General features: G+C 39.4%; 1 protein-coding gene across 3 annotated transcripts in view; it reads left to right on the forward strand.

Annotated features, from left to right (window-relative positions):
- Positions 1-14,379: 14,379 nt before the first annotated feature.
- Positions 14,380-20,778, forward strand: part of LOC100353437 (AGBL carboxypeptidase 4) — a 669,119-nt gene continuing 662,720 nt past the window's right edge. The window contains exon 1 of one of the 3 annotated variants that reach the window (XM_070078541.1): positions 14,380-19,880. In XM_070078541.1, the coding sequence (XP_069934642.1) occupies positions 19,783-19,880 (98 nt within the window). In that variant the 5' untranslated portion in view covers positions 14,380-19,782. The remainder of the gene's footprint in view (positions 19,881-20,778) is intronic. The other 2 variants (XM_070078542.1, XM_051857790.2) reach the window with 2 other exon arrangements.

The following is a 20,778-nucleotide window of genomic DNA, read 5'->3' on the forward strand; positions in this document are numbered from 1 at the left end:
TCACTCCCCAGATGACCTCAATGGCCAGAGCTGAGCTGATCCAAAGCCAGGAGCCGGGAGCTTCTTCTGGGTATCCCAAGCGTGTACTTTCCCAGGCCATAGCAGAGAGCTGCATCAGAAGTGGAGCAGCCAGGACTCTAGTGCCCATATGGGATGCTGGCGCTGCAGGCTGGGGCTTTAATCTTCTGCACCACAGCGCCAGCCCCTGACATATATTGTTTTGAAAAGAACATGGTATGTCATGCCTGCACACTTTTGCATATGTTTCTTGACTTTGTTCATAATATCCTTTCCCATCCTCTCCATTGTTCAAATTCTGCTCATCACTCAAATTCCTGTCAGATTAGGAAATTCCTAATCATTCCTTCTTTCAATTCATAAATTATTCTCCTTCTCTTCCCTGTAGATTGTTACAGATTCATAGGATTGCTGTTCTGGCCTGCTTTCCCATGGAAGCTTTCCTTGCCACATGCCCTCATGAATTGCCCCTTCCATTTTTTAATATGGCACAATATGGCTCTTATCCCCATACTTGCTATGGCCCTAGCCATTATCCCAGTAAAGGGTATTCTGTGTCTGTCTGTCTGTTTCCCTACTAGATTATAGTTTTCTTGAAGACAGTGCCTTCTTTACAGTAGCATTTTTCAGGGCTTAGTGTGATTCCTGGAAAAAGTTGTTATTCAGTGTATTACAGAATAAATGAAATGTTTATCTCCCCTATTAGGTTATGAGCCTTTGGAAATTTGAAATTCTTTTTTATTCAACCCTGTATATTTTTTTAATCCTCTTTGAAAGCAGCTTAAATATGGGGAAGAAGTATATTTTAGTGACTGAGATTATGGTCTCTAGAATTACACATTTTGAACTGAAATCCAAAACTTGCTATTTGTTAGCTCTGTGGCTTGTGCAAGTTATTTACTCTCTCTGGGCTTCACTTTCTCCAACTATAATAGATTTTTATGAGGGTTAAATGAAATAATTCTTATATAGCACTTAGCCTAGTATCTGGCCCATGGGATATTAACAAATGTTAGTTGTTAGTGTTTTAAATGGAATGATTAAATACTTCTGGAATTTTCATATTCAAATGCCCATGCATTAACTCTATATCCAGGAGGGTAAGATAAATAAGAATGTGGATGTATATGTAACACATTCTGGTCTCTTTAGTAGTTCACAGGCTTGTGGCAGAGAAAAGTGTTGAGTTCAGTTCTCTTGATAGCAAGACAAGATAAAAGCATAACAGTTTTATTAGCCAAAATGCCTGTGAGGGAGAAATGAGGAGAGAACCAACGGGCTTGGAGACCTTTCAGACTACAATGTGTGCCTGACCCCATGCATAGAAGGAAAAAAAAGGAATGTTGGATCAAAATTTCAGTAAGCTCATGGGAGAATCCTTGAGCCAAAGTCATCTGCCAGAGGGGACTTCTATCTCCCAGGAGTGGGTATATTTTAGTATACCTGCTGTGTCTAATTACTGGATCATTGGCTGTGAGAAGCAGGGCCCTGATGCAAATATAACAGTGGGTTTAAGAGTATAGCAGCTAGGGCAATGCCAGTTACAATTCTTGTAGTTGGAGGACTACAAAGCATATTCTTGTGAAACCACAGAAAAAGACATAGGTAAGATATTGTATCACATATATGTTGTAGGTTAAAGGGGAGTTACGAGAAAATAAAATGACTACCTCCATGAAGAATATGTGGAAATGGGAGAAAGATAGATCAAAGCCCCAGAACAAACAAGATTGGAGTCATTGATTATACTTAGTGAATTGATATGCAAGGAAGAAATAAGACTCCCAAAGAAGGATGATGGTTAGTGGAATAATTATCAGATTGTAGTTCCTGCACTGAGTTATACTCCCCCATCTCTTGTTTCCAAATTAATTCTCGCAGAAAAAAAGGTATGTTTTAAATGCTCATCTGTTTCCATTGTAAACCCATTTTGACCTAGGGTGTTTTTATTGGATATGAAAATCACTTGAAATATGGGCTGTGATGAAGCCTTGTGCTGGAGTACCCTGATGAATACAGCTGGAGTGTAGCAAACACACATGGAAACAGGGTATTCAAACTTTCTGTCTGTCCACCCATTATAGATAGAAAAATGACTCAGTACAATGCCTTGGCTCCCTTTTCCTAAAGAACACTTGAAAATGTCCTTGTGCTTGGAGCTTTATAAGGACAGAAAATCTTCCAGTTGCTATGTATGACCATGGTTACAGTACTGGCCACCAATGAGACACAACTCCCTAATTTCAGTCCCATTTTGCAATGTGACATTGATGCTCTGCTTATGAAAAGGAAGAGTCTATTTCCCAGCCTCTGTGTCTAGACTGGCTTTCTGAACCTGCTGTGACATATTAGAGTGTGGCAGAAGAGACGTTATGTGACTTCTGATGATAGGCATTAAAAGCTCTTGCCATTTCTGCCTTGGTACTGTTAGAATACTTCTGTCATCATATGAATAAGTCATCTAACCTATAAGAAAATGAGATATCACATGAAGCAGAACTGAGGCATCCCCAGTGACAGCCTAATCAACCGGCAGATCTGTGAGTGGTAACATCTGAGATAATCCAGTCCTGGTTGGCGTGAGATAACTGCAATTGTATAAAGAATCCTATGAAACTGGCAGAATTGCCTCACCGAGCCTAGCCGAAATTATCAGTGGACACAATTGTGAGCAAATAAATAGTTGTTGTTTTAACTTACTAAATTCGGGGATAGTTTTTATATAGTCATAAATAATTGTCATACCATAACATTAAATATTTAAGGTTCAATACTGTTATATACCACAACATAATTATTAAATATTGCACAAATATCTATATTTGTAGGTAACATGGTTTAGTGGAAAGGACGTAGGGTTTGTCTTAGTGCAAATTTGGGTTCTTGTGATCTGAATAGCTCACCTAACTTCTTTAAACCTGTTTTCTCCTCTTCATCTTCAAAACAAAAAGGAAAATTTTTTAGGCTTAGTGTCAGAACTGAATGATCTAAAAGTAAGTATATCACATGGTGATTGGAACATAGTGGTTAGCACATAGAATCACTCAATAATGCAAATTTAAGCTCTATTCTCCCTCAACTTGGTATCTTATATATAATGGGTTCTTTATGAACAAATGCTGAATTTAATTGAATCTGCTTTCTTGTTAATTTTATTTCAAAAATTTCTTTCTTATTTGATACATATATATATATAACTAAAAGAATATATTATATTAAACTTATTTTTAAAAGTTTTATATTTTTTGTTCACCAACCATGGATTTGAGAGGAGATAGGCAGATACTTGAGTGAGAGAAGGAGAGAGAGAGAGAGAGAGAGATAAGGAGAGAGAGAGAGATTTTTTGAGTTTATTAGATGAACATTGAGTCTGCAGAGAAGAAAGGTATGAATTGTTTAAAACCATGTATTCAGAAGTATGAGATGAGGAGCAACTGCTTACTGTGTACAGTTTCCTTTTTGGATGATAAAAAATGTTTTGTAATTAGAGGTGATGGTTGCAAATATTGTGAAAGTATTCAATGTCATTTAATTATTCACTTTAAGGTAGTTAATTTTGTTATGCAAGTTTCACTTCAATAAAAAAAAAGATGTGATCATATCATAAGGATGATCTGGGCTTGCATTGATGAAGTTATGAAAAGTACATATCTTTAGCCTGGCCCAGCCTGGCTGCTGTGGACATCTGAGGAGTAAACCAATGGATGAAGATCTCTGTCTCTGTTTCTGTTTCTGCCTCTCTGCCATTGAAATAAAATGAAAATAACTAAATAAAAATTTAAAAGAGAGAAGTGCAAGGCTCTATAAGAAATAGAAAGGGACAGATGCAGTCAGCTCAGCAAGGAATAATTCTTATATGGATCAAGGAATAGACTGTAAACAGCTGTTTGGCAGGTCAGTCTATTACTTTAGAACAGATGGTGGGTACTCTGCCACACTGGGCTGAATTTCATTCCAGCCTACAAATGTGATGCTGACCACTGCTTCAGTGTTTTCTCTTTGATGGTTTGATGATCTATAACGCTACCTGACTTTGCTGAGTCAAAATCTTGCATGCTAATATTGTTTTTTAATTTTGAGCAGGATGAAAGCTCAGAATACCAAGAACAAGGAAGAAAAGGAATTAACAGAAGTTAAACACACATGGGCATGTTATTAGCTAGCCACAGCTTTGCAACAAATACACCTAGTTTCTCATATTTATCATTTTCTATTCATGAAAATGTGTCCTATCAGACATCAACTGCTCCCATACTTTGGGCCGAAGCACCAAGCCCTCAATGGCTGCTGGGGAAATAATTCCCAGGACAGCATCAGCAGAGACATCAGCATAGTGAGTCACAGGGTACAGAATGAATCACCAAGTAGGTGGGTCGTGTGCAAGTTGGCAACACTCCATGCTGGCCCACTTATAAACCTGCAGCCTCATAGGCTTGGATAGGTGAACCATTGTGAGTGAGTGGCCATCAAAACATACACATTCCTTGTATCTCAGCACCAACAGGGATGTCCTGGATGCAGGTGGCATGAGTTGAATGACACAAGACATGAAGCCAGGCTATATTGGTCACATTCCTGCAGCTTAAAAATCTAAAGATGAAGGCAGGCTTTGATGGGTAATTCTGCCAAAACACATATCTAGAGCTGCAACTCAGTAAAGTTAGCTGGCCAAACAGGCAGAGGACCAGGACAGCCTGGCTCCTACCATTAAAGTGATAGAGTAACTCCATAAACCTCACTCCAGTGAAGAATAACTCCTCCTTTTGTAACCTCCAAGACTATGGTGAGTGCCAGTTGATCTTCCTATGTACTCTTGGTAGCATCAAGGGGAAACCATTTCTGAGAAAATTTGGGGAGGTAACTAGCTTGATTAAATATTCTCATCAGGACTATTTCTCTGATTGGTAAAATCCAGACCACAGTAATTTGGCATTAACTTGTGAACACTGAATATTCACATAATCCCTAGCAATAATACTTCTAAGTGAGTATTCCAAAGAAACTCTTGAAACCTGCATCAAAATATGAGATTGATCATAGCAGCCCCAAACATAATGATAAAAATCTAGAATTTATTTTAAAAATAAATAAACAGAATGAAATGAAGTAAAATAAGCTCAGACATAGAGAGATTATGCAGTGTCTTATGGAACATGGATTACCACTAATTCTGTGTATATAACATTTTTTGAAACAACATTTTTATGGGGTCGGTGCTGTAGCATAGTGGGTAAAGCCGCCACCTGCAGTGTCAACATACCATATGGGCACCTGTTTGAGTCCTGACTGATCCAGTTCCAATCCAGCTCCCTGTTAATGTGCCTGGGAAAGCAGCAGAGAATGGTCCAAGTCCTTAGGCCTCTGCACCCACGAGGGAGACTGGGAAGAAACTCATGGCTTCAGATTGATTCAGCTCCAGCTGTTGTGGCCATTTGGGGAGTGAACCAGTGGATGGAAGACTTCTCTCTCTCTCTGTCTCTCTTCCTCTGCCTCTCTGTAGCTGCTTTTCAAAAAATAAATAAATCTTTTAAAAAGCACATTTTTCTTCCTATTATAAATCTCACTTGCATAGCAATATAGAACACTTGGAATCCTAGAATACAGCAATTTTCTTTCCACATTTGTACATAATGTTCCATTGGCCTGCTGTGCTCTCTCCATAACCGTGTCTCATTCTCCTTGCCTTCATCTAAATAGATAGCCTGCCTTTGGGAAGGTGCACTGGAGCATTTATAGAGCCCTAAGACTTAGGCAGGAACCTAGTCTCTCTACTGATGAGGCCAGCCCTCTGTGGGTAATGATATGGTGATGTGATCATTGACCCAGCTCAGGTTAGTGGATTCCCTCAATGACATGGATAATTAGAGTAGAACCATGGAAATTATATAGGGGCTTCCTATTAGAGGGTACACATTTTTTTTTTTTTTTGACAGGCAGAGTGGACAGTGAGAGAGAGAGAGACAGAGAGAAAGGTCTTCCTTTTGCCGTTGGTTCACCCTCCAATGGCCGCCGCGGCCGGCGTGCTGTGGCCGGCGCACCGCGCTGATCCGATGGCAGGAGCCAGGTGCTTCTCCTGGTCTCCCATGGCGTGCAGGGCCCAAGGACTTGGGCCATCCTCCACTACACTCCCAGGCCACAGCAGAGAGCTGGCCTGGAAGAGGGGCAACCGGGACAGAATCCGGCGCCCCGACCGGGACTAGAACCCGGTGTGCCGGCGCCACAAGGTGGAGGATTAGCCTACTGAGCCGCGGCCCCGGCCGAGGGTACACATTCTGCTAGATAGATATGTGGAATAATGATAACCAGGCATGTGGAGAAGCTATGAACAAGGACATGGAAGAGAAAAAATGTAAAATACATTCCAGAATAGTGCGGTCTATGTTCTGTCAACATGTATGTAAAGTGGTGGGAAGCTAGAGACTAAGTCTCACATGTTGGCCTGGAGATAATGTTTGAATGGTTTGAGTATCTTTTTAAAGAACCTATACTTTATATTGGTAACAACTTGAAACAATTGAATGTTTTTAAGAAGCAAGAACATGAAAAAAGTCTGTTTAGGAAAGCTATCTTACAATGATATAAAGAAAAGTTTGATTTGGAGACATTCAGAACCTCTACATTTTATAAGTTGTCATAGCACAAACACGGAGTGTAGGTGTCAAGATTATTTTGGACACCAAGCTGTACTGGAAAGGCTTTGATTGTGTTTCTGAAACTTGAAATGGATTTTGGTGCAAAATGGAGAAAAAAGAAGGAAGGAAGAAAGGAAGGGAGGGAGGGAGGGAGGGAGGGAGGGAGGGAGGGAGGGAGGGAGGAAAGAAGGAAGGAAGGAAGGAAGGAAGGAAGGAAGGAAGGAAGGAAGGAAGGAAGGAAGGAAGATGAAGTGAAAACCCAGGATGAGGAGTATGACATCAGGATGAAGCATGGCAAACAAGTCAGGGCAAGAGGTCAAGACAAAGTTTAAGATTCTGCTTTTTGTGATTATAAAGTAAAAACTTAACAGAGGTCTTAAGGGCCAGGTCAGAGTCTATGCAAGAGTGACCCATTTGGAAGTGAAAGCAATGGTTTGATGGAAGATAAAATGATGTGAAGAGGACTAATGACTGTGGGCTGATCTTTGACCTGCAGAATTAAATAGTTGGAAGCCTAAATTATTCTTAATGGTTCACTTTACCACCTCAGGTCTGTAACCTCTACAATGCAAGTGCTTCTACAAAGAGAAGTTAAATAAGTACCTAGTAGCATACTAGGGATCTAGGAGACGCTGACACAAATTAGCAATAACAGTACTGCAGAGCCAAGTTCAGCCACTAAATTACTTGGGAAAGGTAGGCTAGTCACCTGGGTACTACCATGGTGTATTCTGTTTTCTATAAGATATTAACATGACAAATTAGAGTTTTGATCATGCTAGATACAGCAATATTAATTTGCTTAATTAAACAATCAAGACTGTTCTTAGTGTGGGTCATTCTAAAAATGTTAAAAATAAAATTAAACACATAATTAAGCTGACAGAAGATAAAGACCCTGATACTCCAAGTTGAAGGCAGTTAATTTATATGAAACTGGGTCCCAGAAGGCACCATAGTTTATTAAAGTTACCAAAGCAGTGGTGTGATGAAATGTTTGTAGGCAGTTCTTTAGAGGCTAAATTGCTCAGACACTTTAAGGTCTACATGATACAGTCAATTAGAATGCCTTGTTAGCTAGCTATTGTTTCTCTTCTTGAAAGGGTTCAGAAAATAAAGCTGGGCTCTCTTCCTTTGTATCCTATGATTAGAACCATCCATATCTCATCCATGGTTGGTTGCCCCAGAAGTTTATTATTATGAACCATAATAACTTGAGAGGTTTCACACTTAGGATATTTGTGTCAGGAAGAACTCGGTCATATGATCCTTTCTTCCTTTCCCCACTCCATGTCACTTTTCCTCTTTCTTTCCCTTCATACTTCCCTTCATCCCCACTTCCTACCCTTTCCTTCTTTCCTTCCTCCAATAATCCCTGTCTGCCTCCTTCTACTTCTCTTTCTTCTGCTTTCCTTCCCTCTTACCCCCTTTCCATTTTCTTGTCTGCTTCTCTTCTACGCTACTTCCCCATTCTTTTCTTACCACATTCTCAAGACTATACTCTTCATCAAATTCCCTTCCAACTTTGGAACTCATGATTTTGTGCCAGTTCTCTAATGGAGGAAGAAATATTTTCTGTGACAGTTCCCTGATGCTGACATTCGATTTCCACTCATATTTCTTTATCCATAGCCTCCACCTTCCAAAGAACCCAAGTCATTTCTGAACAAAGCTACCTCTTAGAAAGGTCTTCCTTAAAGTAAACTCAAACCTACCTCCTGTACTTCCCCACTGAGTAAATTACTGTCTCCTCACATTCTTTTCTCTGCTCTTCCAGTACAATCTTCCTTATGAATCTAGATCCCCTCACTGTCCATATACTGCGTCAGTGTCTTCCCAAATGCCTATGCTCTTGTTGGTACCCTTCCAGAATTTTTTTCTCTTATCTAAATCCTTTGAGTATCATCTCCCTTCCTCACTAATCTAACTCTCATTAAACTTTGTTACTGCTGCAGTAGGTATGACGCAGATATACATGCCACTGCCTGGAATGTTTCAGACACAGCTGTCGTATATTGCTCCACTTGGAGGCTGTTTTAGAATATTGTACCATTGGTTCTTTCTGGAAAGACAGGAGCAGTAGAGAAAGTAGAGAGTTGGCTGTAGACCTTCATCCATAGGGGAACTGAGGAAACTCCTTTTGCTGCAGTAATCTCTAGTTAACATTTACAGACTCCTTGGCCATATCCAGTTGAATAATCAACTCTGCAGAGTGACAGTGAAATCTGTGGAGTGAGGAAGTGAGCAGGGCAGAAATGGTTAGAAATACATGGACGATCACATTCCAAGATTAAAGGCAGGAGATTTTGATTGACCTATTACTAGGCAGCAGATGGTCAATGAATCCTGGGAAGCATAAGTGACATTTCCTGAGGTTATACCTTTACTAAGTAGCATATTTAGACAAGAATACAAAGTCCTAAGATGATAAGATTACAAAATTAGATTACCAGAACACAGCTCTTCCAACACTTTGAGTATGAGTCTATCATTTACCATAGCTCATCCATAATTACATGCTTGTGTGCCTATTTGTCTCCTGTGCTAAAAATATCTTTAAAAGGATAGCCTGGACCTTATTCATTTTATGTCACAGCAGCACTGAAATCCTAGTCTTTTCCTATAAGTGTCTAGGTCTCTTGCACCACTATCCTAAGCTAAATTCCTTTCCTCTAGCCTCCTACTTGCTCTCTACCTACAAACTTGCATTTTTTCTCTCACATACCCCTATATTAGGTCTAATTGATAGATTTCTAGAGCTATTTTCCTGTACAACTTTTATTCTCCTAAAATATATTCCTTGGTACCTGTTCTACTTTAACCAGTCCCTTTACAAGTTAAACAACACTGCAGGCCACAATCCCAAGGAGGAGACAAAAAATTGTAAATATACACTAACAATATAATGTGTTGAACTAAACCCAACACCTGAAGCCATCAACTTATTAGAGGGAAACGTAGAAGAAATGCTGCAAGGCATTAATCTAGGCACAGACTACTTGAATAAAACACTAGAAACATAAGCAATAACAGCAATAAATGGATAAATGGGATTCCATCAAATTAAGAAGCTTCTGCACAGCAAAATAAACAACAAAGTGAAAAGGTAACTGACAGAATGGGAGAAAATGTTTGCAAACTATGCATCTGATAAACATTTAATATTAAGACTAAGAAATTAAAGAGACCCAACAGCACCAAAACAAACGATGCAGTTAAGAAATAGGCAAAGGGCCAGCGCCGTGGCTCACTTGGCTAGTCCTCCTCCTGTGGTGTCAGCACCCCAAATTCTAGTCCCAGCTGGGGCACCAGATTCTGTCCCAGTTGCTCCTCTTCCAGTCCAGCTCTCTGCTGTGGCCCGGGAAAGCAGTGGAGGATGGCCCAAGTGCTTGGGCCCTGCACCCACATGGGAGACCAGGAAGAAGCACCTGGCTCCTGGCTTTGGATCAGCTCAGCACGCCGGCCATAGCAGCCATTTGGGGGGTGAACCAATGGAAAAGGAAGACCTTTCTCTCTGTCTCTCTCTCTCTCTCTCTCTCACTGTCTAACTCTGTCTGTAAAAAATAAAAATTTAAAAAAGAAAAAAAAAAGAAATAGGCAAAGGACGTGAACAGATTTTATTCAAAAGATGAAATGCAATGGCAGCAGACATAAAACAAAATGCTCATGACCACTAGCCTTCAGGGACATGCAAATAAAAACCTCTCACCAGTTAGAATGGATATTACCCAAAAATCAGAAATGCTGTTGAGATTGTGGAGAAAAAAAGGACCTGAATATATTGTTGGTAGAAATGCAAACTGGTACAACAATAATTAAAAAGTGTATGGAAATTCCTCAGAAAAGTAAATCTACCATGTGACCCAATTATGCCATTCCTGGGAATATACCCAAAGGTAATGAAATCAGCATATGAAAGAGATACCTGCATTCCCATGTTTATAGCAGTTCAATTGACAGTAGCAAGAAATGGAATCAACCTTGATGTCCATCAAGTGATGATTATATAACGAAGATAAGGTATATAAGCATGATTGACTATTACTCAGCAATAAAAAAAAAAATAATGAAACCCTGACATTTGCAACAAAATGAATGGTACTGCAGATTCTTATGCTAAGTGAAGTAACCCAAACTGAGACAGTGATCACACATTTTCTCTTATTTGTGAGAGTTAATATATAGAGTAGTATAAAAACTCAGACAAGATAAATATAGCAGCTATACATAAATATAATTTGTTTATTTTGGTCACTTCGTTAGGAGTAATTCCCATGTGTGGAATTACTAAATAGAAGAGAAGTGTGAGAATTGATACATATTACTGAATTGCATTTGGAGGGTGAAACTTGTGATTATAAAGTAAATTGAAAGTATCTTACTGAAAAAATTAAAAGAAAAATAAGAAAGGAAGAAGGATGGTGGGTGGGAGAGAGGGAGGGAAGGTAGGATGGGAAGTAAAATTATTCTCTTAAAACTGCATATATGAAATATATGGAATTTGTTTTTCTTATATAAATATTTTTAAAAAATCAGTTACAAAGGAGCTCACTATCATTCATTTTCTAGTATGAATCAGCTCATGTACTATCAATTATTGTATGTATCATATCACCAAAATATTACAGTGATATTGAAGACCAATTATATTCACTTTGCAGAAGTGGAAATCAAAACAGTTTAAGAGACCTGTCTGAGATCTCACAAATATTCATCATGTTTACTTACAGTAAACATTCCAGAGCCCAAACTCTTTCTACAGTTCTAAAGATAAGATTATTTCATTGTTTTGGTTGGAATGGTCAGTTTCTTTGGGAATTCATGGGAGATTAACTTGAAGGAGGCCCAGTGAAATGAAAATATGAATGCTGAGTTGAGGATTTATTATTGTTCTTACAGGCAAGAGCAAGTAAACATCACCTTGATTCATAGCAAATATACACCATTCATTCATTTGTTCATTTATCAAACATTACAGAATGTGACCATAATGTCATATTTTTATGTATTCTCTGAAATATATACATGAAAATATATGATGTTCCTTTTAAAGTAACTTCAGAAATGTGGGGCAAACGTTCGAGAGTGGAATTTCAAGTGCCGGACAGAGTAATTTTCAGGGATATCATAGACAAATACTTACAGGTTAAATAGATTACTTACATAGGTTACGTAGACAAGTACTTACAGGTTGCTGATGTTTATTGTTGCATAATATGTACTAGCCATAATACTAAGAGCTTAACACATATTATTGTAATCTTCATAACCCTCTGATAAAGGTAACATTATTTCAATTGTCTTGAAAAATGAGGCTCAAATAGTTTATATAGCTTCCCAAAATAAAAAAAAAAAAACTGTTAAGGGACTGAGCTTGTTAAGCAGCTGAAGAATTGTTTCTTTATTTTGAAGGCAGGAAAATGAGGCCAAGAGAAACATAAAGCTGAGATTTTCTCAGGGCCACATAATTACGAAGTCACTCTCAGATGGCTGCTTCCTAAGAAGCAGGACCCTGGGAGGGACTGCTAAGCTATGGGTAGGGAGCAATATCTTCAGAGCTGTGATTGGAGCAGCACAGTCTCTTAGTTCTCTGTAGGCAGACTGCAATGCGGGGAACTATACAGGGATATTAAGAGACAGAGTCTTGGGTGAAATATGGAATCAAAAAGCCAATTGGAATTGCCAATCACAATGTGCCAAGCAGAGCTGTGTACAGAAGTGTCCAGTTATGACTCGATGTTAGAAATCAAAAAGTTACGAGGTGGTGGCAGTGACAATAGTTGATGTCAGCTAAATCAGTATTTTTCGATCTTGAATCATCTGGAGATCTTAGTGAGCTATAGATTGTAAGTCAATAGTCTGTAGGTGGGATCCAGTATGCTACGTTGCAATTAGGCTCCAAAATGATATCAATACTACTGGCTTAAAGACCAGACTGTGAGTAGTAAGAAACTTAAGCATATTGCATTTATTACATATCAGGAACTCAAAAGAACTGTATATATCTTAATTCTTTGAATTATTATAACAACCCTATTAAGTAAATACTTTCTTAATGTTCCTTTTAAAAACTAGAAAATTTAAGTACAAAATCGGCTAAGTAACATTCTAAATTAATCATTAGTGGTATCAGGATTTCAGTTTAGACTGGCCATTCTAGAATCCTTTCATTCGCATAACTGTTATGTAAATTTTCTTATTTATAAAAGGTAATTCTGCTTGCTGGTTAGATAATACATCATAATACTTGACTAGAATGAAAAGTAACCAAGAATCATTAGTAACTCAGGAGAGAGATAATAGTGACTTTGAAACAAGTTAGTGTCAAGAGCTGAAGACAAATGATTTATGTTATGCAATCATCTGGTAATGGGCCTGAGAGAAGGAAAGTGAGGTAGAGGGCAGCTCTTACAGAGGTGGCCAGTGACCTGAGTGGGTGACTGAGAAACAGAGATGTCAGTTTAAGAGACTGTTGCTGGAGAAGGTGGTTAAGTATGCAGCCTGATTTCTCTGTGAGAAGATCAAGTACCATATGCAGGTAAGGGGGGACAACACTGTATCAGAAATGCTTTATTTGCTGCTTCAGGCCTCAAATAGTTAACAGCCAAACCTATTTCAATACTCTCAAACCAGGATGCTTCTTATAGTTCTCCCAAATGACAACACAGTCTTTTAGAGTTTTGTCAGTTTTATTGTGAGTTGTTGAAACTGGCTTGGCGACAGCAAGGACATAAAACATCTTTTTGACGGATAGTAACTTTGAAAGTCTCATTTCTTTGTCATCACAGCGCATTGTATAATGTTGAACAAGTGAAGAAAGAAAACAGAAGCTATGAGTTACTATCCCATCTAGAAAACTAAATATTAGTATTTTTACTTCATTTCCATCAAGGTTCCCTGGAATTTTCCTTTTTTAAAAAAAAATTTTGACAGGCAGAGTGGACAGTGAGAGAGACAGAGACAGAGAAAGAAAGGTCTTTGCCATTGGTTCACCCTCCAATGGCCACCGCGGCCGGCACGCGGCGGCCGACGCATCGTGCTGATCTGAAGCCAGGAGCCAGGTGCTTTTCATGGTCTCCCATAGGGGCGCAGGGCCCAGTGACTTGGGCCATCCTCCCCTGCACTCCCGGGCCGTAGCAGAGAGCTGGCCTGGAAGAGGGGCAACCGGCCTGGAATTTTCTAAAAATTACAACTCCTCTCTTTAGAATCCTCAGATTTGAGTTTGAAATTGTTCTTCCATAAATTTTCTGGCACTTTATTTTTCTGAGTCTCAGTTTCCTCATCTGTAAAATAAACTCTAAAATCCCCATTATCAGGTAGTATAGCAATAAGAAATAATATATGCCAAGTGCCAGACACAGAGTGGTTCTTGAACAAGGTCAGAGGAATAAAGAAGGAAACATATTTGTTTCCTAAGCAGGAAGTGATTAAGCAGGTCATAATCACTGAGGCTTACATATCTGAAATTACATTATCTAAAGGATAATGAGAGCCTGGTCTTCCAAATGAAGGCTGATCTTCCAAAGCTGATCTTCTCATAAACCTTTGAAAATCGCAAGTATGGAGATACTTCAAAAGTTTTGTGAAAAACTGTATTAAAATACAAGTTTATTTTGGTGCAAAAATTTTTTGATATCCATACATAGTTTTTTCACAATGCATGTTTTTCATAAACATTTAAAGTCCCTCCTTACATTGATTTCAAAAAGTTTTTCTGTAAAATAAAATTATATTTTAATTCCATTTTTCATGAATTTTTTGAAGCACCCTTATATAGTTACCCCTAACTTGAACTGGATTCATTCAACAATCAATTAACCCAAAAGAAATCTTAATTATTTTAGTTGTTTCTGTATTTCAAAGAATGTTTGGCTCAATGTTGGGAAATATCTTTAAACTGCCTTCTCATGATTACTTTATTATTTTTTTAGATTTATTTACGTATTAGAAATGTGGAGTTACAGAGGAAAGGGAGAGACAGAAAAGGGTCTTCCACCCACTGGTTCACTCCCCAAATAGCTGCAACAGCAGAGGCTGGGCTAGGCTGAAGGTAGGAGTTTCATTCAAGCCTCCCATGTGGGTGCAGAGGCCCAAGCAGCTGGGCCTTCCTCTTCTGCTTTCCCAAGCACATTAGCAGGTAGCTGGATCAGAAGTGGAACAGCCAGGATTGGAACTGGTGACCACATGGGATTCTGCTGAGTGTGGGGGCTTAACCCACAATGTTGACCTCTATTACTTATATTGTCTGCTATTTATGGTGACTAGCCTTCAAGCTAGTTACTAATGATTTCCCACCTGAACCCCTGTGTAGTCCCATCCCATATCATACCAGAATTAGTAGGTGTGATGAATAAGGCATCAGTGATGATATGATATGTCACTTCTAGGATAAAATTGTAAAAGAACTGTGGTTTCTATCTTATACCTCTGTGTCGCTCTTTCCCTCTCTCTCTTTTTCTCTGATTATTTTCCCTGGTTGAAACCAGCTACCATATCATGAGAAGATCTATTGAGAGATGCATGTGGTGGGGAAGTAAAAAGCCCTCCTGCCTACCAAATCACCACGCACCTGAGCTTGAACAGATTTTCTAGCCTCTGTCAAGTTTTCTAGTGGGGCCAGAACTGTGGCACAGTGGGTTAAAGCCCTGGCCTGAAGCGCCGGCATCCCATATGGGCACTGCTTCTAGTCCCTGCTGCTCCACTTTCGATCCAGCTCTCTGTTATGGCCTGAGAAAGCAGTAGAAGATGGCCCAAGTCCTTGGGCCCCTGCACCCACATGGGAAACCTGGGAGAAGCTCCTTTCTCCTGGCTTCGGATTGGTACAGCCCCGGCCGTTGCAGCTATCTGGGGAGTGAACCAGCAGATGGAACATCTCTCCCTCTCTCTCTCTGTTTCTACCTCTCTCTGTAACTCTGTCTTATAGATAAATAAAATAAACCTTTAAAAAAAGATTTCCATTGACTACTGCCTAGATATACAGCTTAACTGAAACCTCATGAGTTACCCCGAAGTAGAACAGTCCAGCTAAACAATCCCCAAATTCCTGACCCCCAGGCACTGTGGGAGATGATAAATGTTTGCTGGTTTAAGCTGCTAGGTTTTGGAGTAATTTGTCATATTACAATATTTCAGGAATATAATAGTTTGCTACTGAAGTACGAGGAATTCTCAGAGCTTTCACTCATCTCTTGATTAACCTCTTGGATTGGAAATGCCCTGTGTATTGTCCACTCTAGGAATGATTATAGTCAGAGTGAACTTGAATGTCAGGATGAAGAGCTGTGACCTAGATATATTTGAATACAAGGAAATGTGGAGTCCAGAAGCCCATGACTAGCCTGAAGTTATAAGACTCATTTCAGATTGTTGAAGCTGCTGATGTACAAACAAGAATCAGAGACTTGGCATACGTCTGGCACTTAATAGGAGCTTAATACACATCTGTTGAACTATATTATTTACACATAAACTAAGTCCACCTGTCCATATGCAGAAGGATTTGTCTTCTCTGCAAAGCATGTTTCCAGACCCAGATAGCAATGCTGCCAAGTAGTTATATGTGCCCATTGGGTGTGAGAAGACCAGGAACTGTGGTGTGTGTGTGTGTGTGTGTGTGTGAACAAGCAAGCTGAGGTGTTTGAAAGTATGATTACATGTGCGAATCTACCCAAAACAGTTTTATTTGTTTTTTGTCCCTTTAAATTCATCCAACCTTATCAAATAAAGAGCAGTTTATAATGAGACTATTCAGCTAACTCTAGGCATTTTTTGTTCTCCTGGAACCCTGTCATTACAGATGGTGGAGGCAATACTCTATGTGGTTATACTTTGAGAAAAATTAGGGTGTAACCACAGTATAGCACAAAGGTCCCTGACACACTTCCCCTTCCTGGGCAGACCAAGTTTGAAATTATCAGCGAGGGAGATAATGTTTGCAACAATGATCCCAGATCAGTTCCCAAAGTGGGCTCTCTTAACACTGTCAAGTCAGCATCTGTGAGCTGCCTGTCACAGTCATCATTTGTTCATTAGGTAAGTGTTTAGTGTCCCATTTGGAGGTGATATGTCTCCCTAGTTGTCTCAATCACCCACCTACCAGTAGAAACCCACTCTCTATTTTCTAGATTGCTGAGTCTAGGAGTATAACTTGTGTAATGGTTAAGACTGGGCCATGGAACCAGATTGACTTCAAATCCTAGTTCCATCACTTAATATCAGGGGAAGCCACTTCAATTCTCAAAGCTTTATTTTCTTGAACTATAGAGGGAATAAAAATAGCCTCTATATCAAAGGATTATTATAATTTAATGAATTAATGCATGTAAATATCTTAAAACTGTGTGGTACCTAGTAAATTCTCAATGGATCTGATCAGTTATTGTCATTATCAGTACTCCCAAGCAGCCTGTTATAGAGGAAAAAGCTTGAGTTTCCCTGCTGCAAGCACATTTTGGATCTGTGACCTTGAAAACTGCAAGAAGTTACTTAGCTTCTCTGAACTTCAATGTCTTCATCTATAAAAGAGGAAGATATTACCTACCCCATAGGTTGTTTCAAGGATTGAATAATATCACCCATACACAAATCTGAGTCTTAGTAAGCTTTAATTCTCTTCTTCAGCCAGATTATAAGTGCTAACTCAGAAATCAGATATTTTTGAAAAATAGCATCTATCATCTTAAAAATGTATGTGAAGGAGAGTGTGCTGTTGTAAGAAATGGGTGGTGGTTCTATATTTAGCATCAGATGGGCAAAAGCATTTAAGTTCATGGTTGGATGCTCTTGAGTTTTCATAAAAATAAAATCTAGCAGATATAATTAAGCATGCAGCATTTGGAATAAAACTAGGCGCTCCTCTTCATTGTGTGGGCAATAAAACCTGCAAGAAAAAAAACAATCAATATGTTGGCTCAATTAAGTTTTCAGCTACAAATAACTAATTTCAATCCTCATGGTTTTTCTGGGGCCTAAAATATATTGCTTATTCTTCTTAAAATATTAATACAGGCCTGAATTATTTATAGAGTCAAGAGACACTGTACTCTTTTAACATGGAAGAGAATGGAGAATTATTTCATGCCAGCACCATGAAAAACAATAATAAATCTGAAACATAAAGAATCCCTCTGAGAATAATACCCCATTTAAGGCCAAAGCACGTGGTTTCTTGACTTTTTGTTTTGCGGTATAGAAGTAGAGAGGCCAATGAGAAAATGCTACTCTGATTCTTTTAGGGTTGCCATCACTTTGTAGACTATTGAGATCATTCTAAAAGTTTTGGCCATTTATAATAGCGGACTATTATTTGATTTCATGTATTAAAATTTTACTATAGTAGCAGTACTCATCATGTGTTGAGCTTTTCTTAAAAACTTACTGATTTATTTGAAAGGCAGAGTTAGAATTAGATAGATACGGAGACAGAGATGTCTTCCATCCACTGGTTCACTCCCAAAATGGCTGCAAAGAACAGGGCTGGCCCAGGCTGAAGCCAGGAGCTAGGAGCTTATTACATGTCTCTTACATAGGTGACAGGGGCCCAAGTATTTGGGTCATCTTCTGCTACTTTCCCAGTCCTTTAGCAGGGAGCTCAGAAGTAGAATAGCCAGGACATGAGCCAGCATGCATACGGGATGTGGACATTGCAAGCAGCAGCTTAAACCACTGTACTCCAGTGCCAGCCCCTATCATCTATACTTTTAACATTTTAAAGCAGGTACTGTTACTGTCCATGTTTTACAGGAGAAGAAACTGAGGCTCAAAGAGGTTAAGTATTTTGAATCCCTTGGCTTCCGACTGTAGAATTCTTTGCACAGTTTCACAACTTGTTGCCTTAGGCATTCAACATCAGAATGCCTGTGCTTCTCTTGAATTCTGCCTGGCTTTGTAGACATTTGTTTTAGTTGGTATTCTCCTTTATTTTAGGGGAAACAGCATAATCTTTTAACATGGTTTGATTTCTACATTTCCGCAAACTAACTGTGTTATCTTGAATTACTTAGTGCTCAAAAGAAATCTGCAATGTAGGGACTATTATTATCTTATTTATCACTCAGGAATCTCGGGTATAGAGTAGTTACGTAACTTGATCAAAGTCCTACTTGCAGGTATGTGTAGAAGCTTTGTTTGAACACAGATCAATCAGAAGATTCCAAATGCCATGCTCTTAGCAATTGACTTTATCTATGTGATTTTCAATGTTCAGGATTGCAAGTTGGTATCTTGGAGATTTCTAGAACCCCCCTCATTTGCTAGCTAGGGAAATCAAATCCCATAAAGAGTTTAGCTATTGGGGCTGGAGCTGTGCTGCAGTGAGTTAAGCCATGGTCTGCAGTGCTAGCATCCCATATGGGCTCCGGTTTGAGTCTTGGCTGCTCTACTTCCAACCCAGCTCCCTGCTAATGTGCCTGGGAAAGCAGCAGAAGATGGCCCAAATCCTTGGGCCCTGCACCCACTTGGGAGACCTGGATGAAGCTCCTGTATCCTGGCTTTGGCCTGGTCCAGCTCTGGCCATTGCAACCATTTGGAGAGTGAATTAGCAGATGCAACATCTCTCTGTGTCTCCCTTTCTGTCTCTTTAACTCTGCCTTTCAAATGGGTAAATCAATCTAAAAGAAAAAAAAAAAAGAATAGGGGATGGAATGGTATCTGTTTGGCATTGATTCCCTTAGTTAATTTAAAAATAAAAAGAGGTTAGGTATTATTGTCTCTGTTTTATAGATAAGAAGATAAGAAAAAGAAGGCCGATACCCCATCCCCTGCCCTAGAGTCTGCTGTTTTCAGGAACCCTAGTGTTGAAATATTTCTACTGAGAAGGGATTCTTAAAAGAAATACTACTCATTTGTTATATGGTGGTGTAAAGGAAGCTATTGTGGAATAATACATATGGAGAAAATCTTTTCCTTTTGATACCATTGGGATGACTTTTATTTAGTGTGACCTTGGGTTGGTTTTCATCATTAAGAGGGATATATTGTATGTTTAAATATTGCATTATTAATAATATTTGCCTGTGTGCAGTGTGGTAATCAATTTTTCATGTTCATCGTTCTTTATGCAGCCCCAGTTGAATTTCAAGCAGAGCCTTACCTTCACCTCTCCTCCCCTCAGTGACAGACTTTAGCAAGAAGGATGGCAGGCCTGAGCCTTCTTATCCACATGAGAGATCAGAATTGTTGCCTTAGATCAGCCCAAGACTCTTTTGAGGATGAGGGTACCATGAAGCAGCTGTGAGTAAATGATGAGTATCCTTCAAATCTGAACTTTGTCCCAAAGGATCCACACATCTAATTCCTGAGCTTCCCTGAAGATTTTATGACTCCAATGTCTCACCCAGGTCTTCTCTCTCCCTGCCTCCTCCTTCCATCTTTCCTTCCTCAAACATTCATTCAGCATCTGGAACAGACCAAGCACTGTGCCAGAGGCTGGGGACAGGAGCTGAAAAGAAGGAAAAGTTGTAGTTCTCAATGGTCCTCCTCATTCCAACAGTGAAGCAGACATTCACAGGACAGTAGGGTTGGAAGTATGGCATAGGTAAGGTGCAGAGAGTTTATCTGTTTATTATTTTCAGTTTAAAAGGAGAGAACAAGTTTATTTTTTTTCTGAAGTATGTTTATTTTGAAACTCTCTTGTGAATGAAATTTTACTGTGGCTTCCCATAACTGTTGGCACATGGACAGACTGACATGTTGCTTATCTCTCAGAACTCCAGAGAATATTTGAAAGAGGGTACAGGTGTGATTATCCTCAAGGTTTCACTAATAAGCCTAGTTAATGACAACAGCATTAAGTTAGTGATTTGTTCATGAAACTTCCCACCCTTCCTCCTGTGCCTCTCCTAAGCATCCAGCCTCAGAGATGTGTGGGAAGCAGCCCTGGACGGGGCTTTCATCTCTACGCCAGCAGTCTTTCCCATGCTCAGGGTACAGTTTGTGGGGTCCCCTTACCTTTCACCTGCCTGTTACTCTCTCCAAAGTGCTTTGAAACTGATTGACTTGCTAGGCTAGGCGAGAGGGTTTTTGCAAGAGGAATCATTTCTCATTCATCTTTGAAGCCTCAGGGTCCACACACGACTGACACAGAATGGACACTCAGGATGTTTGAGGAAAGAAGGGAAGGGAGAAGGAA

The sequence above is a fragment of the Oryctolagus cuniculus genome, chromosome 7, assembly GCF_964237555.1.
Source record: "Oryctolagus cuniculus chromosome 7, mOryCun1.1, whole genome shotgun sequence".
Classification (NCBI taxonomy): Eukaryota; Metazoa; Chordata; class Mammalia; order Lagomorpha; family Leporidae; genus Oryctolagus; species Oryctolagus cuniculus.